This window comes from Rhinichthys klamathensis, unplaced genomic scaffold (genome assembly GCF_029890125.1).
Source record: "Rhinichthys klamathensis goyatoka isolate OS25496 unplaced genomic scaffold, OSU_Roscu_1.1 h1tg000109l_1, whole genome shotgun sequence".
Classification (NCBI taxonomy): Eukaryota; Metazoa; Chordata; class Actinopteri; order Cypriniformes; family Leuciscidae; genus Rhinichthys; species Rhinichthys klamathensis.
Window position 1 is genome coordinate 4731194 of NW_026606647.1, and position 19371 is coordinate 4750564.

Genomic DNA, 19371 nt, shown 5'->3' on the forward strand with positions numbered 1-19371 from the left:
CATTAGATGTTCAGAGTGGAAATTTGCAGCACATTTGCCTGTTATTTACAGACTCTTTTGAAAGACTGTAACTTTCAGGAGAATTATGCATGCATGAATGCCTCTTGTCTGCTTTTTTTTAGCCTTTTTATCTTGATATCCACTTACGCAGTTTTAATGAAGCTTTAATGAGCTCTTTGTTGATGTTTAATTCTCAATATTAATTAAAAGAGCATGTGCTACTTCTACATCTTTACAGAACTCAAAATTGGCAAATGTTTAAAAAAATTATCAGCTATTAGTTTGGACTGAAAGAATCAAATAGGAAGCAAGAAATACTGCGCAACACTGATATTTGTCTGGTATGCTAGTTATGAATGGCAAATGCATGAGGCTTAGACATGGCGTTTGACATGGAATGGCAACAGTTCATATCAATTAATACTTTTAAAGGCACATTTTATACAGTACTTGCTTCTAGAGTGGACTCAAAATGAAGTTTACTTCGATATGAAATGCAGCGTATTTACTGTTCAAAGCTACTGATATTAATCTGCGATTATGAAGGTTTGTGGTTATGATAAGCAAGTGCAATGTTACTATTTACATCACAACGGCAAGAGCCAGGCCTTGGTGTGATGACACAGCGATGAATATTTAAACGTCCCTCGGTTTGATCTTTGAGGCTTTCAGGTCTGTAATAAGCAAAGGGACATTAGGTGAAACCTAAATGATACTGTGTCTGATACCTCATAATAAAGACTCATGTCAGAATATATCTGTTGTAAGTGTACATGAAATAGTCTGATGACTTTTCCTGTCCTTCAAAATGTATTTTGTGCAAGAAATAATAGACAAAAAGAATGTAAACTTGTCACACATTAACCAAATAGCCTAAATATAGTCCATAGGAAAGGACCCAATATTGCGCACTGAGCAGAAACGATTCTGAGATAACTTTCACAGGAAAAGAACATTTCATCATAGCTCAACAGACAGGCCTCGTGATGTCCAGTAGTGTGGAACACATTTCATTAAGTCAAAGCAGCCTCGAAAACTGGTTTTGTTCTCAAATTATCAATTTATGGTAAGTGGCCACCTTAACATACATATTAACTTGACATGCAGCACATTTATAATTTCTGCACATCTTAGTATACAACAAGTGTGTGGGAACTAGGGTAGAGGTTAAACTAAACCTAGACACTGGCTCTACCAATAAGATAAAATGAATTCTACTTTCTTCAAATATACACACACGTGACTCGTTTTCTATTATACCGTATGACTGGTTCACACCCTCTGAGTTAAAAGTAGATTATTTGATTACAAATGGTTCTTTTTTCCAACTTCTACTCGTTTGACAAGAATCATCAACAGTTGTGGCATCTAAAATGAAAGACAACATTGTAAACTATGCCATACTGCATACGTATTTTGAAATCATATTCATTCACATGTTTGGATCCACACTTGTAAGTTTCATATTGTCCCGACAAGGGAAGTGCATATTCTTTTTTTTCTGCTTCCCTATTCAAAACTATTTCACACTGACAGAAGCAAAGCAGATAATATGTTAATACATTATAAAAATCCTGTTCAAATGAATCCAACCATAAAACAATCTCTAAAAAAAAAAAAGAAAGAAAAAAAGTCAACAATGAATCATCATCAGATAAGTTCCATTAGACACTGTCCATAATTTCCTCATTTAATCAAAGTGCACATCAAATATGACCCACTTTCTGCTGTCTTGCCCGTCCAGTATGGACTTTGGATCGGCCCATTACATTATTTTGCAAGCTGCCAACTGCTTAATGTCTTTTATGTGCTATTGTTATTGTTATCTTGTTTAATATAGCATCAAATGCAACACTGAATATTTTCCTATTCCTTTTTCATAGTATAGCTCTGATTTTTAAGACCCTCAGGGCAGAAGGGACATCTTTATTCACTCTATAACCTTTTGGCCACTGTATGCGTCTCATTTTAATTTTACAATTAGGCTCACAAATAATTTTACAAGATGTAAATTTAAATTGTAAATTTATCTCATACTACATGCATATTTTAATCTCGAGAGTGCAATCTATGATTTTTTTTTTCCTGCAGTAAAACAACTAAATCATGTATTTCTAGAATAACTAGAAAGGCTTATGATCTTACTCTGCATAATTCAGTTAAATGCAATTGGGGTCTATAGCCCAGAGGTCTAAACCATTGAGGTATGGCTGCAGTTTTGGTCCAGAAAATGAATAATCATATTTCATTGTCAGTGGAAAAACCATGCACATTAGCGTATTAAACTAAAGCTGCTCGAATTCACCTTTGATTGTATTACTTTTGATATCAATTTCAATATATCTCCCTTTGTGAAATCTTAAACAATGTTTCTTGGTTCACTGGATTTAAATGAGCTCACCAAAAAACGTATTATTTAAACACTTTGCCCGCTTTATGGGTATGTGAATGATGTACCAGCATGGAGAGCAAGGTGGCACACTAGGGCGTCTTTCCTTTTTCAATAACAAAGACACTAATGTCACACACCCTCACTTTTCCAAAGCGTGATTTTAGCTAATTTGAGAGTGTTTGAAGGGGATAATGTGTGCCGATTCACAAAGTGGGAAATCAAGAAAAGAAAATACGACAAAAGAAAGAAAACAAAACCCCTAAAACCGCATGTATTTACATGATGACAAACACCACAGAAGAAAATTACCATCCCAACATAAGCAATGCTGATTAAAATCACTTGCTGCTTTCCAAACACACTGTACCAGATTGGATCCAGCCATCAGCAATGTCAAAGGATCTGTAAATGCTCAAAAGGGTTCTTTACAGTCATTGTGTATGGCCATCCTCAGGGCTAGTAAACGCTGACGAGAGAAGAGAGAGCCAGGATCAGGTACCGGCAGGCCAGCAGGACTTCAGCGCATCCTTTACTTCCATACGGAGCGGTGTTGGGTGCTGTAAACAACAGAGCAGAGACACACGCTGATTAGCAGATTCTCTCTCACTACTGGCAGCAAGTCATAGTCTCAGTCAAGCAGTACCTCCTCCCTTTTCATTCGAGCGGAGCTCACGCTGCCTGCCTTCACACTCTCAAATCAAGACTCACGACGAGCTCGGATGCCCGAAGGAGTCCTTCAATAAGACGCCTTGTTTTAAAACCATGCTGGGTACTTAAAAATAAGAGGGCATAACAATTCATCTCAAAGACTTGATAGTATTACCTTTGAGCCTAGAGCACATCAAATCTGTTTTATCTATTAGGAAAATAAATTTGCATGAGATTTATTTGAAAATATATGCAAAAACTTGCTGACATAACGCTTCTAGGTTGTTCTGGGGGGGTTGTGCTGAGTGGTTCTTACAGATTACTGCGCCCTTTGCTAGGGTGTTCTAGGAAGTTGCCAGGGCATTGCTATGCAGATGCTAAGGTGCACCTAGTCGTTACTGGAACATTGCTATACGATTGCAAGGGTCTTTTGGATGGTCAAAGTACTTTAATTTCTTAGCATGTTGCTATGGAAAATCAAGGGTGTTCTGGGTGGTTGCCAGGGAATTGCTATGTAGCTGCTAAGATGCTCTGTTATAAGCAACTTGCTGTATCCTTTGCTAGGTGTTCTAGGTAGTTGCCAGGGCATTGCTATGCAGATGCAAAGGTGCACCAAGTGCATACTGGCACGTTGCAAGGGTGTTCTGGGAGCTTGCTGAGGTGTTGCTAAGGTACTTTGAATAATATTTAATACATTGCTACATTATGTGGTTGCCAGGGTGTTGCTATGCAGTTGTTTAGGTGCTCCAAGTGGTTTTTGGCACATTGCTATGTGGTTGCATGGGAGGTTGCTGAGGTTTTGCTAAGATGTTCTGAGTGGATTCTTTGCATGTGGCTATGCCATTGGCTTACACAGACCTCCGCAAGGGGAGGGGTGAAATTGCGTTCCCCCTTGATTTGTTCCCCCTCGGTTGATATTGTGTTCAGGGAGGTGGGGGAATAGATGAGGTGGTCGCCCTCGGTTGAAACCGCGGTTCGGAGAGCACTGCAATATGACTTTATATAAGCGATTAAAGAGACAGGGGCTCAAGCCCCACCCCGAGCACGCCACTGTTCTGGGTGGTTGCCAGGGAGTTGCTATGCAGCTGCTAAGGTATTCTGGGTGGTTCTTTGTATGTTTCTATGTAGTTGCTCAATGGTCGATAGTAAAAAAAAAAAAAGTAGCATTCATGTCCGTAACATGGTACGAGGCAAAATTTAATCTCCAAGTATGAGCAATAGTAATAGTGATGCTTGCCTTAGCAAACGCCACTGATATGCCTGTGCTGACGTTCGGTATGCTCATATTTTCACAGTCAACACCGATCTCAATGGCAGAAAGCCTTCAGGTCTGTCCCCGAAGCAAAACAACTTGAGTCTAGTACTCAGGAGAGGCGCTTCAGAACAGGTGTGAGAGTGTACAGGCATTCATCTTCATGAGAGTTTTTATTTCACAGCCCTGTTAATGACAGACACTGGCCTACCTAAGGAGATTAGTACATCTCTCTCTCTCACACACACACACACACACACACACACACACACACACACACACACACACACACACACACACACGAGATTATGTGTCCTGGCTGTAACTACTGACTTTCTTTTACATCCAGCAATTTTTCCAATGCTTTTGTTGTTTGCAAATACACATCTAATAGAGTCATTATGATATGGATTCATTTGTGGGAACTGTTTCCCCGCATTCAAAACCACAATAAGGCTGAATCACAGCATCAAATAGCACATCTGACAGTAATAAGTATGTTTGCGCATGGTAGGTTGATAAAATAATTGCTTTGTGACAAGTCGAATTGCAAAAAAAATGGGAGCTCAAAGCTCAGATGAAAAGCCGCACATCCATTTTCGCTTCCATTCCGGCTTTTATGGCTTTAAATTACCGGTGTTGCTTAAAAATATTATACCAAAAAATTACAGCCACGTGCAATGGGAAGCATAGAATATCAGAAATGGCTATATGAGATAGAAAATGATGCAAATTGTGATAATGTGCGTGAGATGCATGGTCAGGCCGGGGAGGAAACGAGAAGAGCGAACTGCCCTGTACACTGCGGCTTCATTCTGCCTCCATCCAAAGCACCGGATAATGACACAGTTTTTGCTAGGCAGAGAGAGCGGAGCCGGTAACCATGGAAACAGCTCACATCCTGCATTGGCCCCTTTGCCAGAGCCACAGAGTGTGCACGCTACCAGTGGAACAGAATCATTTGGGCTATAGGCACCTGCTGTATCTAACTATAAGCACCCTTTGTCAAAAAACAAACAAAGCCATATGGCCTGTGAATGGTAAAGGATGAAAGGCTTTGTCCCTACAGTATATTTCTTTCCACCGCCCACATCAGACTTATAGCTACTGTAACGTCAGCGATGATTCAGGGTCGTGCCAGAAACATCCTATCATCTGGCACTAGAAGCAATTAAGAAAAGTACCAATATTACCTGCCTGGCTGCGTTGTGTGAGTTAGGGAGCTGTTTAATATCCCACTGCGTCTAAATCAGTCTGTTGTTGTGACAGTGCAGGTTGTTACTGCACTTGCCATTTTAATTAACTCAAACCCTCCCCACCCAGACAGTGGCTTCCTTGTGATTACTCTGCTTTAGGTCTAAAGTGTGTAAATACAGTGAGAAAAGGGGTTATTGGGGTGGCTTTTGCAACAACATGGCGGTCCCAGAGACATTTGAGTAAAGTTAGTGTAGGTATTAAGACTGAGATGACATTTCACACCAAAAAACAATCGGCGGATTAACCGTCTAAAGACGGCATATCTTGAGATGCAAGAGCATCAATTTCCTCATTAATTTTGGATCAGGAGGTAATCAGTCATGCGCGTCTAAATCATGGCTATACACTCTATCTAAAGCACACAAAACGCCTCGTATGATTATGAAGAGTACACGTATTATAATCCTTCATAATGATCGCAGAGGAACGGCTTAAGACCACAGACAGAAGTTTCCTCAAAGCCTATGTATACATGTTCTAGACTCCAATTAAAGCAAATGAGAGCTCTCCCTCTTTCCTCCATTGTGCATTGTTTTGGTTGATTTAGTAGTAACAGCTTAAGTTTTTTAAGGCATAATGTTGTTGGTGTGACAGAGCAGAATAAAAACAGGGGCTGTCACCATATAATCAGCTGCTAGTTCGAGTTCCACCATTCCTTTTAACTGGCACAAGACCCATCGTTAAGCTGCTTAATGAATTTCATCCTTCCTTTCAACACTCTCCCTCATTGTGCCGCTCTTATGCTGTGATAAAACAAGTTACAGTTATAATAAGACTATTTCCACAGTTTCCATTATTACTGTATTAATATAAAATGGATAGTTTTGGTTCTGGCTTCTGATTAGTCAATTCCTAAATTTGAATTGAATTTGAGGTAGAAAACAAGAACTAGTAATGACATTTTAATGCATATAATTAAAAGTACACTATAACATTCAAAAGTTTGGGGTCAGTGCATTTTTTTCCTTAAATAAATGAAAAGTTTAATTCAGCAAGGACACATTTAACTGAACAAAAGTGACACGAGATTTATAATTTTACAAAAGATTTCTATTTTGAATACAGTAAATTATGTTCTTTTGAACTTCCTATTCATCGAAGAATCCCCAAAAAAGTATTATGGTAATGGCAAAATTATTAAGCAGCACAATTTTCAACATCAATACTAAATCTAAATGTTTCTTGAGCACAATTTTTTTTTTCTTTTCTGAAAGATCATGTGACACTGAAGACGGATTACTGATGCTGAACATTCAGTTTTATCATCAAAGGAATGAATTACATTTTAAAATATATTAAAATAAATTATTTTCATGATTTGCTATCACAACTTTTTATCTTTTGTCAAATCAACTTAGATAATTAACGTGGTTCAGATAACATAATGTTTTTATTTTATAGTTTTCATTTATTAAACCAATCTCCTTCATTGGATTAACTCAATTTTTTTATTTCAATGAACTCAAAATTTGAAGGCAACCAAGTCACTTTAAGTTAAACCAACAACATTTCTTCACAGTGCAGTTATTTTAAATGGTAATAATAATAATAATAAATACAATATTACTGTTTTTACTGTATTTGGTGAGACTTATAGGAGAGATATAGGAGACTTATTTAAAAAAAATAAAATAATAAATGTTACCAACTCTAAATCTCGGAACGTTAGTGCAGATACATTGAATTTAAAGAATTTGTTATTATATCAATGTCAAATAGTCAAAAAGGAAAGTTTTTCAAGACAAACTTTAAATGTTGGATTGACAGCCTCGTTCGCAGTTTGCAAAAAAGTTTCTATAAGGATTTAAAGGCCTTACAGACAGACATATTTATGGACCAGGGTGAAAGAACACTTAACTTTTCAAAAATGCCATTATGTTTAATTTTCTGTGAGACGTAATTTAGCAAATTCCACATCCTGTCATTCTAACTCAAATTCCATTTAACTTCCTGTGAAGCATGACCAATTTCATTCAAATTCAAACTCATGAACTGAAAGAGAGGCAATTCTTAAATTCAGAATTTTGCACAAACCTGATGGCCCTTAGCATCATTAATGTTGGTTCATTATTTAATAGAATAAACCATATTCGACAAACGTAAAGTCAACTGTTTTGATCTGTACTGGTGTGAAAATTCAGAATCATCACTCCCCAACACAGCACTGGCAGCAGTTTACATGATTAAATGAAAGCAATCATCTCATTGGCGGTTATGTGAGGGTGGCCATATCTCGAGGTAATCTGCACAGACGACGGCTGGCTGCAGCCCTTCTCCCTGGAGGCTAGTCTTCTCTGGCTTCGAGAGAAGGGTTCAATGTCCTTGACCATCAATCAGTGGCCTATTGTTCCCTCTACTGCCTCCAGAGAAAGCCTCTCCACGCAGGCCTAAGCTTCTGCCGAGTCCTTGGCAAACTGGCGTAAATCCCACATCTCCAATCTTGGATTTGACAAATATTCCCTTTAAGTCCACTTTCAGTGTTTCTGCTCTCCATATGATAAACTACCTAATTCCCTGCCTCATAATAGAACAAACATGAAAAACGTTTTGTTTTCCTCGGCTTGCTTTCGCACAAACATTGAGCCGGTTGGCATCATTATTGCGATGAGTGCACTTGGAGGTTTGCTTGCTTGGCAAAACTTTGCTTGGAGTACTTTACTTAACTCAAAGGAAGGAAAGCTTTATATATTTATTAGGGCAGTTCATTTAATACATTCATTTAGCACAACTAAGCAGCACATTAGGAGTACACAGTATGACCCTGTTCACGTTGGTCTTGCTTTTTTTTTTTGTGTGGAAATATTGATACATGTGATATTATCACGTATGTCAATATGCTGTTATATAATCAGGTTAATTAATATGAATTATATTAATATGAATATCATGTACTAAATTTGATTAAAAAAATAATAAACTGACAACCCTAATATTAATATACCTTGGTTTTTATGTGGTACTGGAGTAAATTAAATGCAATGCGCAAAGTTCTTTTTGTTTATCCATGAAATCTGAATTTTGCAATAAAACAGTATGAGAAAGAGAGAAAGATTTCTTCATTTATTCATTAGGGCTGTCAATTTAACACATTAATTTAGTATAATTAAGCTGCACAGAATGAGTAAGGGGGTGTTCACACCGTTATTGAATTCAAAAACAGCTGGAAAGAGCGCAAACAAAATGGAATAGAACGCAGGGGTCTCGAGACATGTTTTTCCATATTGAATTAATTTGAACTTAACACGACCAAAGAAGTCAGTCTGAACAGCAAGACATGACAGATAAAGATGCCAATCTGACTCATGTATGTAGACCAAGAATAAAAAAAAACAGGATGGACGGAACGTGCAAATATGGATTACTGTGGACTGTAGGCCAGCTATAGGCTTATGTTCAATGATAAGGAAATAAAACAAACAGTAACCACTTCTAAAGTTCACTCTATTTCCTCCGTTTAGTGGCTTTTCTCACACAGATACATGTGTTTATTCCAATTACATTGTTATACAATTTGATTAATTAATCAGAATGTCATGCAATTCATTTGTTTAAAATTTTAATCACTCTACTATTATTAATTTATGATGGTATTTACAAGGTACTTCAAAGAATACCATGTCCATAAAACATGGTAGGCTATTTAGTGGCATGGCATTTTTTGAAAGAAAGTGAAAGAAAGACACAATAAGAAAATTGTACAAAGAGTTTCTAACAATAAGAATAAATATTTTTTTGCATATAATAAAAACTCTACGCCTGTAATTACAATGTGAACAGCAATTGACAGAACAAACACATGGTGAAAGAGCTGCCACTATGAGTCAAAATTGAATAGCACTTGAAGAAAGTCAAGTGTCTGTGTAACAGTCTGATCAGTTTTGAGTTAATCACCTTGCTACAACTTGAGGTACTGAGGGAGGTTGTTATTTTTCACACAAATGTTTATCATGTTTCTGCTGTGATAATGATAATGGGTTTGAAATCCCAAGAATGCATTATCATAAATAGAGCCTAACACTATGTGTGATGGTCTGATGAGATAAAAATGAGCTAATTTCTGATTCTGTGCTGAGTAAACGCTCATTTCAATATTGTACACAGAAGGAGTTCACCTGACATGCTGGTAGTGAATAAGACTCGACTGCGTCTCTTTCTGGCCTTGAGCTTCACCTGAACACCACCAACACAGCAGGAACTCTTTTTGATACAAAACTGCGGCAGACAACGCATAAACAACAAAAAGACATTTCATTTCATTTTGCTTCCCTTGTGGTGCACTTTTCAGCACAATTTCACTTACATAGCAGACTTTCTTAAAAAAAGAGACGTATTTTCTGTGATATCCATGTCTACTTTTGAAATTTCAATGATTCTAAACATTCTTTCCCCTTAAAGCACGTTTCATCCTCAGCCTTGCCTGTTCAGAGCTGGGAAGCGTGAAGTTATTGCCTGTTATTGACCCAATGTATTGATTGATCATTGTGCTGCATTTTAAACGCCACTATTTCCAGCACATAATTATGCCTACCGGGTTTTGATTAGATCGCAGTGTGCTAAAGACGTCATCAAGCTCTTTGAGAATCCTCTGGAAAAACAAAAAGGAAACACATCTGTTGTGGAGTAAACATGGGAGATTCAGTGTCTTTGCCTCCTTCATCAACAAGCATCCCATGGGTGGCGTAAATAATGAGTAGCATGAATTGGAGCAGTAACACAAGGCTTCGCTGCTGAATCAGCCAGTGCTGGTATAATCTGTCCATTTGTCCATTCTTCCCCCTCCTCATCATGTAACTGGAGACAACTAATGAAAAAACCTGCAACTGTCTGTGATTCTCTGTAATGCATCTTCACTTCTCAATGAGATCTGTATAGATATGCTACTGTACTTGGTTACAAATAACATGTCCATTAGCTTTTCACCAGTTTTAACCACATCTTTTTTTTTTGCAGTTCACTTAAACATTTGTGACAATTTTTAAAAGTACAAATATTCCATGTAGTGTTTAAAAAAAAATCATCATCAAAATCAAATAATTAGGCACAAATTAGAAAATGTTGTCTAAATGGTTTTAGATGAAGTGTGTGTGTGTAGGTGTGTCCGTGTATAATTGTGACAGATTTACCCTATGATATTTTTTTAATTAAATTATTTTATTTAGCAAGGATTCATTAAAATAATCAAGTGACAGCAAAGACATTTATAATGTAACAAAGGTTACTATTAAAACCAAAATCTGTTCTTTTGAACTTTCTATTCATCAAAGAATACTGAAAAATGAAAATAAAAGTATCATAGTTTCCATTAAAATATTAAGCAGAACAACTGTTTCCAACACCAATAATAATAATAAGAAATGTTTCATGAGCACCAAATTAGCTGAAGAATCATATGACACTGAAGACTGGGGTAATGGCTGCTGAACATTTTAATATTATTTCACAATATTACTGTTTTTACTGTATTTTTGATCAAATAAATGCAGCCTTGGTGAGACTTTCAAAAACATAAAAAAATAGTCCTGGCCCCAAACATTTGAACAGTTTATATATGTTATATATATATGTATATGTCAAAGTAGAGGACACTCCTGTCACTGCTTGACATTTCAACTACCATTTTACATAAATATTTTTTTTTGTTTATAAAAATAAAAGCAGCATAACATTTAAATCAACATGTACTGTAATATAAAGCATAATTCCACCAATGGTGTAGAATTTAATATGCAATATAAAATTTCCCTAAGCACAGTCATGCACTTAGCCCAGATAATAAATGTAGTTATGTTTTATTTATGGAGACTGAAGTTAACATATGCATTGTTGGTAGGGGATTCACTAATTAGCATATGTACAAATACATGTTTTTAAACAGCAACAGCCCCTATAAGCTCTATATGTGATCATTGCTTATTATCATTAGATACTTCAATCTCCAACACATGAAATATGAGTCAATTACATGAGGATGAAACTCAGGACCCTATTGTGCACAGCCCTGGGAAAACACGGATGAAAGCCATAGTGTCCACAAGTAAGCTATATTCAGTCAGCGCACTGGTTGTGTTATGCACTTCTAAGAGTGCAAAGATCACCTGCAGAATAATAAAAATCTATTTAATATATGTATTATTCATTTCTATTCTTCTCCTCCACCCAGGATGGTTTTTGCAAACAATTCTCACCGCTGCAAGGCTGGATGGGGAAATGGTGCTTTTAGCCACATAAATGCAACAAACCATTACCACAGGCAAACAAACTGTATGCTCAAGATAAGCTAGAAGTTACATTATTTGCTGAACATTTGCCTAGTGGCTTTCTCGTGTTTTTATCTGATACCGGATCATTAGAGTGTTTGGACTCTGGAAGCTTTTGGTTCAGACACTGAATCTCATGAAAGATGAAACGTTGTACCTTAGAGTTATCTATTTCTGATGCTGTTTGTTTTAATTCAAAATTCATGTAGCCGGGCCTGTAGGATATATTGATTGACAGGACTGCTAGCACCAGACAGTCTCTACAACAACTACAATGACTCTCACAAACAAGCACTTCCACGCACACAAACCTTCAAATGTTATCACCGTCAAATCCAGTCTATCCTTTCTTCCATTGCTCGATCCTTTCAGGCACTATGACACTATCTGTGGGACTTACAGCACTGCATAAATACCAAACTCCCTACAGTGACACATGCACTTTAGCTTGATATGGATGCTGTCAAACTCCCATCGCTTCAGGCCAGGAAGTGCTTTATACCTTTGTGTTTGAGCCTTTCTGGAAGGGGTCAAAAATTATTGATCAGCCTTACTTGATGATTCCTGACAAATTAGGCTTGGATATTGACCCTATCTACGACCCCCTCTGGCAGCCGCGGTGCAAATTACATTGCAGTCCTGTCAGAAATACATTCACCGCTGGGAAAAATCAAGACTAGAGAAACAACAGAGGCCCTTTACACGAGGCAATTCTGTGGGTGAAAGTAACATTTAAGCTCGCAAGCTGTACATAAACCTTGCATGAAAGAACGCTTAGAAAGAACTAAAATGTGTGTTAAGAATTATTCGTTGTGGATTATTACAGCCAAGGAGGTCTAAAATACTAAAATACTTAAAAAAGCTTTTGCTTAGCTAGTACTTGGTCTTCTAGAAGTATGTGAACATAACATAGGTAACGTAGCGTAACATAACATAGGTCAGAAATTAATGGGGGTTTGGGGCAAAAATGCTAGCCTGGCTCCGCCCTCCTACGTACTTCCGCTCAATTTTCATTTGCCTTCAGTACTATGTCTGGAATTGTGGTGTATTCTTTGGTTTTCTCCGGTCAATTTTTTACCGGTCCAATCAGCGAACAGAGGGAGTGGCTGAGAACGATGACGTTGATGTCGTGCGCTAGTTTGAGTGGTTTGAGTCGTCATACGTCACGGCCAAACATCAGCGATTGGTTGTGGCAGATCCAGAGTGACTCTGGGCAGATCCAATAGTTTAAAACTTCAACAGAGTACCCGCCTACAAGGAAGTTAACGCTTGTCAATGGAGCGAGGACAGACTCTCTGTACAAATGAAATGTACGAGAGTCTGTTGGGACCAGGCTACAAAAATGCCACCAAAACAGACAAAATTGCTATCTTCATTTAGCAGATGCTTTTATCCAAAGCAACTTGCAAATGAGGACAACAATAAAAGCAGTTAAACCAACAAAAGGGCAACAATATGTAAGTGCTGTGACAAGTCCCAGTTAGTCTAGCACAGTACACATAGTAAGGTTTTTTTATATAAATAGAAAATAAATAGAGTAGAAACAGAAAGTGTTAGTAGTTATAGTGACAAAAAATGCCCCCCAAATTCAAGCTACCGGGGCAAATAAAGCCCCATCACAATTAAACTAAAGCGAGCCTAAAAGATGTGCCTTTTCCACAAAAACATTTGCAATATATTCCGTTAATCGACGACATTGATATTCAGTACTAAAACTAAAGGCCAATAATCATCAATAATTATTTGTCATTTTGCAGCTTCGCAATGAGTTCTTAATTGTTTAATTTTATTATTTAAAAACTTTATGTAGGCTATTTAAAATTACATTAATCTCATATTATTATGCAATTGTTGTGTAAATATCTTTATACCAGGTTTAAGCAGCATTAAACAGTCTGTGTAAGGGTAAATAAACATGCCATGTCAGAGGCAGCTTCTGTGTCACCTTGGCTTTTTTTGTAACAATGTCTTTCGTTGATGTTGATCAAATTTTACAGGGACCAGACTACAGCAGTCTGATTGATTGATTTAATTAATTGATTACGTTTAAATATTTGATATAAAAAACAACACAAATACATTTAATAAGGAAACTATAAAAAAAATCCCATACAAAGGTAGAAAATACTCCAGCAAATCACTTCCAGGGGGCAAATATTGCCCCTTAGTAGAAAAAAGTTAATTTCTGACCCTGCATAACAAAACGTAACGTAACATTCTGTATCTGTTTTTATTCTGTCAGAAATCACAGATTTTGATGGCATCTACCAATAGGGGCTGAGAGGGCCATGCTAACCAGAAAAGCCCTGACCCCTTGATCACAGTGACAAGTACCTTAAAGTCATCATTACAACAGATTCTCTTACGTGTAAAGTCATGAAATGCAGTGTTTTTCCAGTATTCATCTGCTTATTCCCACATTATGGAGCTGACGAAGCCCTTCGAATAAGTTATGTCCATGAATAAGATTTGTGGTGTTTGAGGTATTGTTAATCTCCAGGGAGCAGCCAAATTGCCTTCTGACAAAAAGCTGATGATAAAATGTTCACAAGCATTTTTGAAAGTGTCAGTTTTCCCATCATAATGAAAATCCAATTTTGTGGTGGTTCACTGTCAATTAGTATGCTCTTTCAAAACGGAGGAAGGTAAACCTTCTAGGTATTCTACAGCACCCTTCTCTTGTCAGATTGTCAGGCTATTGTGTAAAATTCAGCCATCCTGTCTTAAAAAAGAATTCTGTTTATTTTAATGGCAGTAACTATTTATAAAGCTGCTTCAAAATTGACTCTAAACTTTCCACGTCTCTGTATTTGACATAAAGTTGTTGTTGTTGGTAACACCATGACTAATTATAAAAATAAGTATGAGTCAAACCACAAAGTGCTTTGAGTAATATTCAAGAATAATTAAATATACAAATATACCAAGGTCAAGAAATATTATAAATCTTTCTTTATAATATATAATAATGTCTTTCTGAACACGAAAATGATATGAGGTCAACACACACAGTATACAATTATAGTATACATATAAACACCATTAAAAATACTAATGCTACATACATTGTATTTATTGTACATTTACAATGTACAAATATTGTTGAATTATTAATTCAATGCAAACCAATATTGAAATTGACCAATATTGAAATATGCATTGTCCTCAAAAAGACAATCGAATAAAAAAGTGAGGTACTTCCACAGATCTTTTCTTATGATTAAAATATTTTCTTGATCTGTAAAATAACATTGACTAAGTCTAATAATTTGTCCTGCAGAATAAAACCCCAAATCTCATTTAATTAAAATTACCTTTCTTTCAAACTAAACCTTAAAAATCCAATCCAAAATTTAAGAATGACAAATAAATATACCTTTAACACTTCAAGAACTCCAAGTCTGTCTTCATTTCAACTTTTTTTTTTTCTGGTCAAGAGAAATTCAGCTAATTGTGAGACAATAAAGCCTCTCGTTGGTCTTATCTGTGGCATGGCCATGAAGAAAAAACTCAGATAATAGTTACATATTCTTGCTTCGTCGCTGAAGAGAGAATGAGGCATCCAAACAAACCCACCACCCACAGGGTCCTTCATTAAAGACATCGAAAGAAACCGATACAAGACAAAAACAAATGATGCTCTTCTCTCAGGATGATTGAAAAATCCAATTATAGTTATTTGAATAACTGTGATTGAGATTAACCCTTGGAGGAGCCAAAAGTGTAAATGCGGCTGCAGTCAAAATGCCACGCTCTTTGTATCAATAGATTGCGAGTTTATACTGGCACCAAACAATATCTGATATCTGTTTGTAAAATAGTCTCTTAAGCGAAAATGTTTTCCTTCTTCCTTCCCCAGACAGTGAGCGACACCTCTGCCTCAGCGCTCCAAAAGACCTGCTATTCATCCAAAGAATAAACCCACTTCAATCATCCAAATGTCAACAAAGAAAAGAAAGGACACACCATCAAAAACTAATCTCATTGGAAACATGTACAGCTGTTAGAAATAAACAACCCAGGGTAGCAAACATATCTCAGGAAATAATAATAAAAAAATCCCCCCACAAGAACCTCAAAACACACTTTGGTGAGGGAAGTCAAGGTTTTAATACTCCTCTGTTTCACTTTGACGAGAGAGAAACATCGGGGTAACGCTGTAACGCTCAAAAGGTTCTGTGACAGTAAAACACTATAAAAATGAAAGCAGAACAAACTCACTAATCCTCTTTTCTCAAAGCAGCTCAGACAAAAGTGTCTGCCAATCCCTCGCATACAAATTAGTGTTGTCAGTGTGGACAGGATGTAAGACGGGACTTATTAATGTCGATTGTTTGACTAGTCTCTTTCTGGCAGGATCCTCAAAAAAAGTGTTTGGAACTTCGGAGGCAACATGGTCTTGGGAATCGCACCTTTAGATCTCTTGTCAAAGAGATCACACTGCTAACTGACCTTAATCTTTCGCACAGCACAGAAAGAGAAAATGACACGTCCCAAGGAGATTTTTACATGCCTGCGTGTAGTCTTGATGTTATCTGAGCTGTTTAGAAAATGAAAATGATGAGCCCTTGGGAGTGCAGAGGCCTCAAGGCATATTTCTTAATTTGAAGTTAAAAATAAAATATGTTTAGAGCTTATGATGATAAAGTGCATATCTGTGATTAAAGAGATCTGATTAAAGAAGTTCCATCTGATGGAAAGAGAGAGAGAGAGAAAGAGCTAGAGGTGATTGGTTTGATGAAGAAATTAGATCAGTAAGTGGTAAAGCTTACAACACAAAACATCTTCCAATATTTATTACTTAAGCGTATTATTGTGGTAATATCATTTGCATGTTGAAGATCGTCATTTTGTAGAGTTGCAGAAATACTTACTGGTTACCAAAACATACCCACATGTATGCCATTGGTCAGTCAAACAGTAAGCCACGCCCCAAACTCATAACACTGGTTGAACCAGTGTTTTGATAATGCTACAGTGTTTACACTTTTCAAGGAAATCAACCGATAAACGGCTTACTTATGGTTGTCCTTCCATATTAAGCTGGGAGAGGAGAAAGTATTTTAACATCAAAACAATTACACATATCACCTTTTAAATGGGAACAGCTGCCTGTAAAATTACATTAACTTTCATAATCATGTAAAAAAAAACACACATTTGTGCCTGGCTGTGCTCATGACATTTAAAAGAAGCTGTGCACACAGAAATGTACATTTGTACAAATGCCATTCTAGCTATATCTCTACATTTCTCTGTTGTTCTCCAACGCAAAAAAGCACAAAGCGTTGACACGAACGCTTAGCGTACGCATACAGCCAAATGCATAGACTTTCAAAGTGTTCTTCCATCTCCTCAGTATCTTTTTTGACTCTTAAACAACGGGAAGGGGCAGCGTTGCCAACTGATTAGAGCAAACAAAAATTCAAAGAGTGTAAAGAGTGTGTGATTAGAAAAATCTAGCTGCATGCGTACTATGCTGATGACGCAATTAATGTCACACGCACTGTAGACATACTGTACCCTTGTATTTGTATTAAAAACTGAAGTATACTTTGGGTATTAAAAGAATCAGTTCAACCAAATATTCCTTTCCTTAGAATAGTTTTTTTTTTTTTTTTTTTTTTTACAGAATGTTGGTCTGTGACTGAAAGTGAGTGGGGACCAGTGTTGTTGAACCCCATTAACTTTCACTATATGGAGAAAAAAAAAACTTTAGTTTTTCATCATTGAATGCTTGCATTATTGAATTATTATTTTCCTGTTTCTCATTATAAAGCTGCTTTGAAACTATCTGTATTTTATACAGATACAGGAGACTTGACTACATCCAATGAAGAAAGAAATTCATACAGGACTAAATAATGCAAGAATTTAATGCTTTAACGGAATCTATTCTGGGCACAACATGGCTGTAAAGCACGTCTTAACAAGGCTTGTTTGTGGTTCAGGTAAAGTGAACAGGATTTCAGTTTTGCAATGGTGGGTGAGCAGGGAAGGCTGGGGTGGGTGGGGCAGCAGGCAGAGAGATGAATTGAAAGACAGAGAGAGAGAGAGAGAGATGGGGAAAAGGTGAAGAGTGACGGGGTTTGCCACATTCAGAGGAGAGCACAACCTGCCTCACTGGAATTCAGAGATAATTGGATGGAATAAGAAAAAAAATCTAGCCAGAGATTATTCCAGAGGAGAGTGAAATTCTCATACTATAATGACTAGAAAGAAGTTTGACTTTAATAAGCCTGTAAAAGTCTGTGTAATGAAAGTTTACGCAGTCTGGAATATTTTAATGCAAGTCATGTCAGTGAAGAATGATCTAGATCTAGCTAGTATATTACATATATCACTTCTTTGTGATACATCATCTTTGCTTTACCAAAACGGCTCATTAGTAACATTAGAAACAAACAAATGTCACAGTGTGGCTGAACAGCAGCTTATTTGCAATAATCTTGCTTTTTACTTTCACATACATTTTCCCCTGATCCTCAGAAGTTAGCTTGTAAATTATGGTGTTTTTTTTTGTTACTGCATCTAAAACAGCTTTTTTTTTCACTGGATGCAGGCACACAATTGTGTATTTCCTAAAACGAAGTGACTTATTCATGGATTTTCATTGAGGTCAGTTTAGAAATTTCTTTTAATCAAATGCTCCTCAGCGCTTTAGCTGTCCATGCGCTAAAACACTCATTTAATGAGCCCCTGTGAGGAGCAGATGCAACTGTAGTAAGGAGGACAGTAGCTTTATGATGCAACTTTACCATTTCATCATTCTGAGGCAAAATTCAATCCCTCAAACATGTAAATAACCTAGGAAAGATATTCTTATAAACAAAAGCCATGATGTTCAGAGGCAGTTTGAGACAAAGCAAGATACCAAGAGCACTGTTGGAGTGACAACTTGAAAGTCTGAATTAATCTGGCTACAAGCTGCTCTGCTAACCTCACTAACATGAGAACTGTAAATTACTCATCCACAAAACCTTTAAAGCATTTTTTCTCTCTGAGAATGCATTGCCATTAGTGGCTAAAGAAATAATATTTTGCATACAAAATAAAGTTTGTTCTTAGTATAGTTAAAAAGCTCTGATCGGTAAATACAGGCTGCGTTTAGATGGCAGAACAAAAAATGCTTTCTGGCAAGAATGACAGGAGCGATAATGCATCTTCACAGCATAACTACTGTATCATCAACAAAGAGCTATCCACTGACACTATCATTCTCATGTCATAAAAACCATTCCACACATATTGTAAACTGTGTCAGTGAGAAACAGATTGAGAGTTATTGACTCATCATAGGTTTTTGCACTCCAGAAAAAAAAAGGAAAAAGAAAAATGTAAAACACTCTCCAAGTGAGATCCATTAGTTTGCGGCTTGAAATCACGCTGAAAGAACATTATTTCCCCCTTTAGCTTAGCCACATGAAAGAGCAATGAAAACCAACTTCATAATGACACTCCCTATGACATTATCATTTAAAGACAATCCCATGTGCATCTTAAATTAGTAAGCCATCGTTAGTATGAATTTGAATAACGTTCAAATGTCGAGAAGGAAGGAACAC

At 36.8% G+C, this 19371-nt stretch overlaps 1 protein-coding gene across 3 annotated transcripts in view; it reads right to left on the minus strand.

Moving 5' to 3' along the window:
* Positions 1 to 2648: 2648 nt before the first annotated feature.
* Positions 2649 to 19371, minus strand: part of negr1 (neuronal growth regulator 1) — a 140121-nt gene continuing 123398 nt past the window's right edge. For all 3 annotated transcript variants that reach the window (XM_056253996.1, XM_056253997.1, XM_056253998.1), the window contains one exon: positions 2649 to 2949. In XM_056253996.1, the coding sequence (XP_056109971.1) occupies positions 2849 to 2949 (101 nt within the window). In that variant the 3' untranslated portion in view covers positions 2649 to 2848. The remainder of the gene's footprint in view (positions 2950 to 19371) is intronic.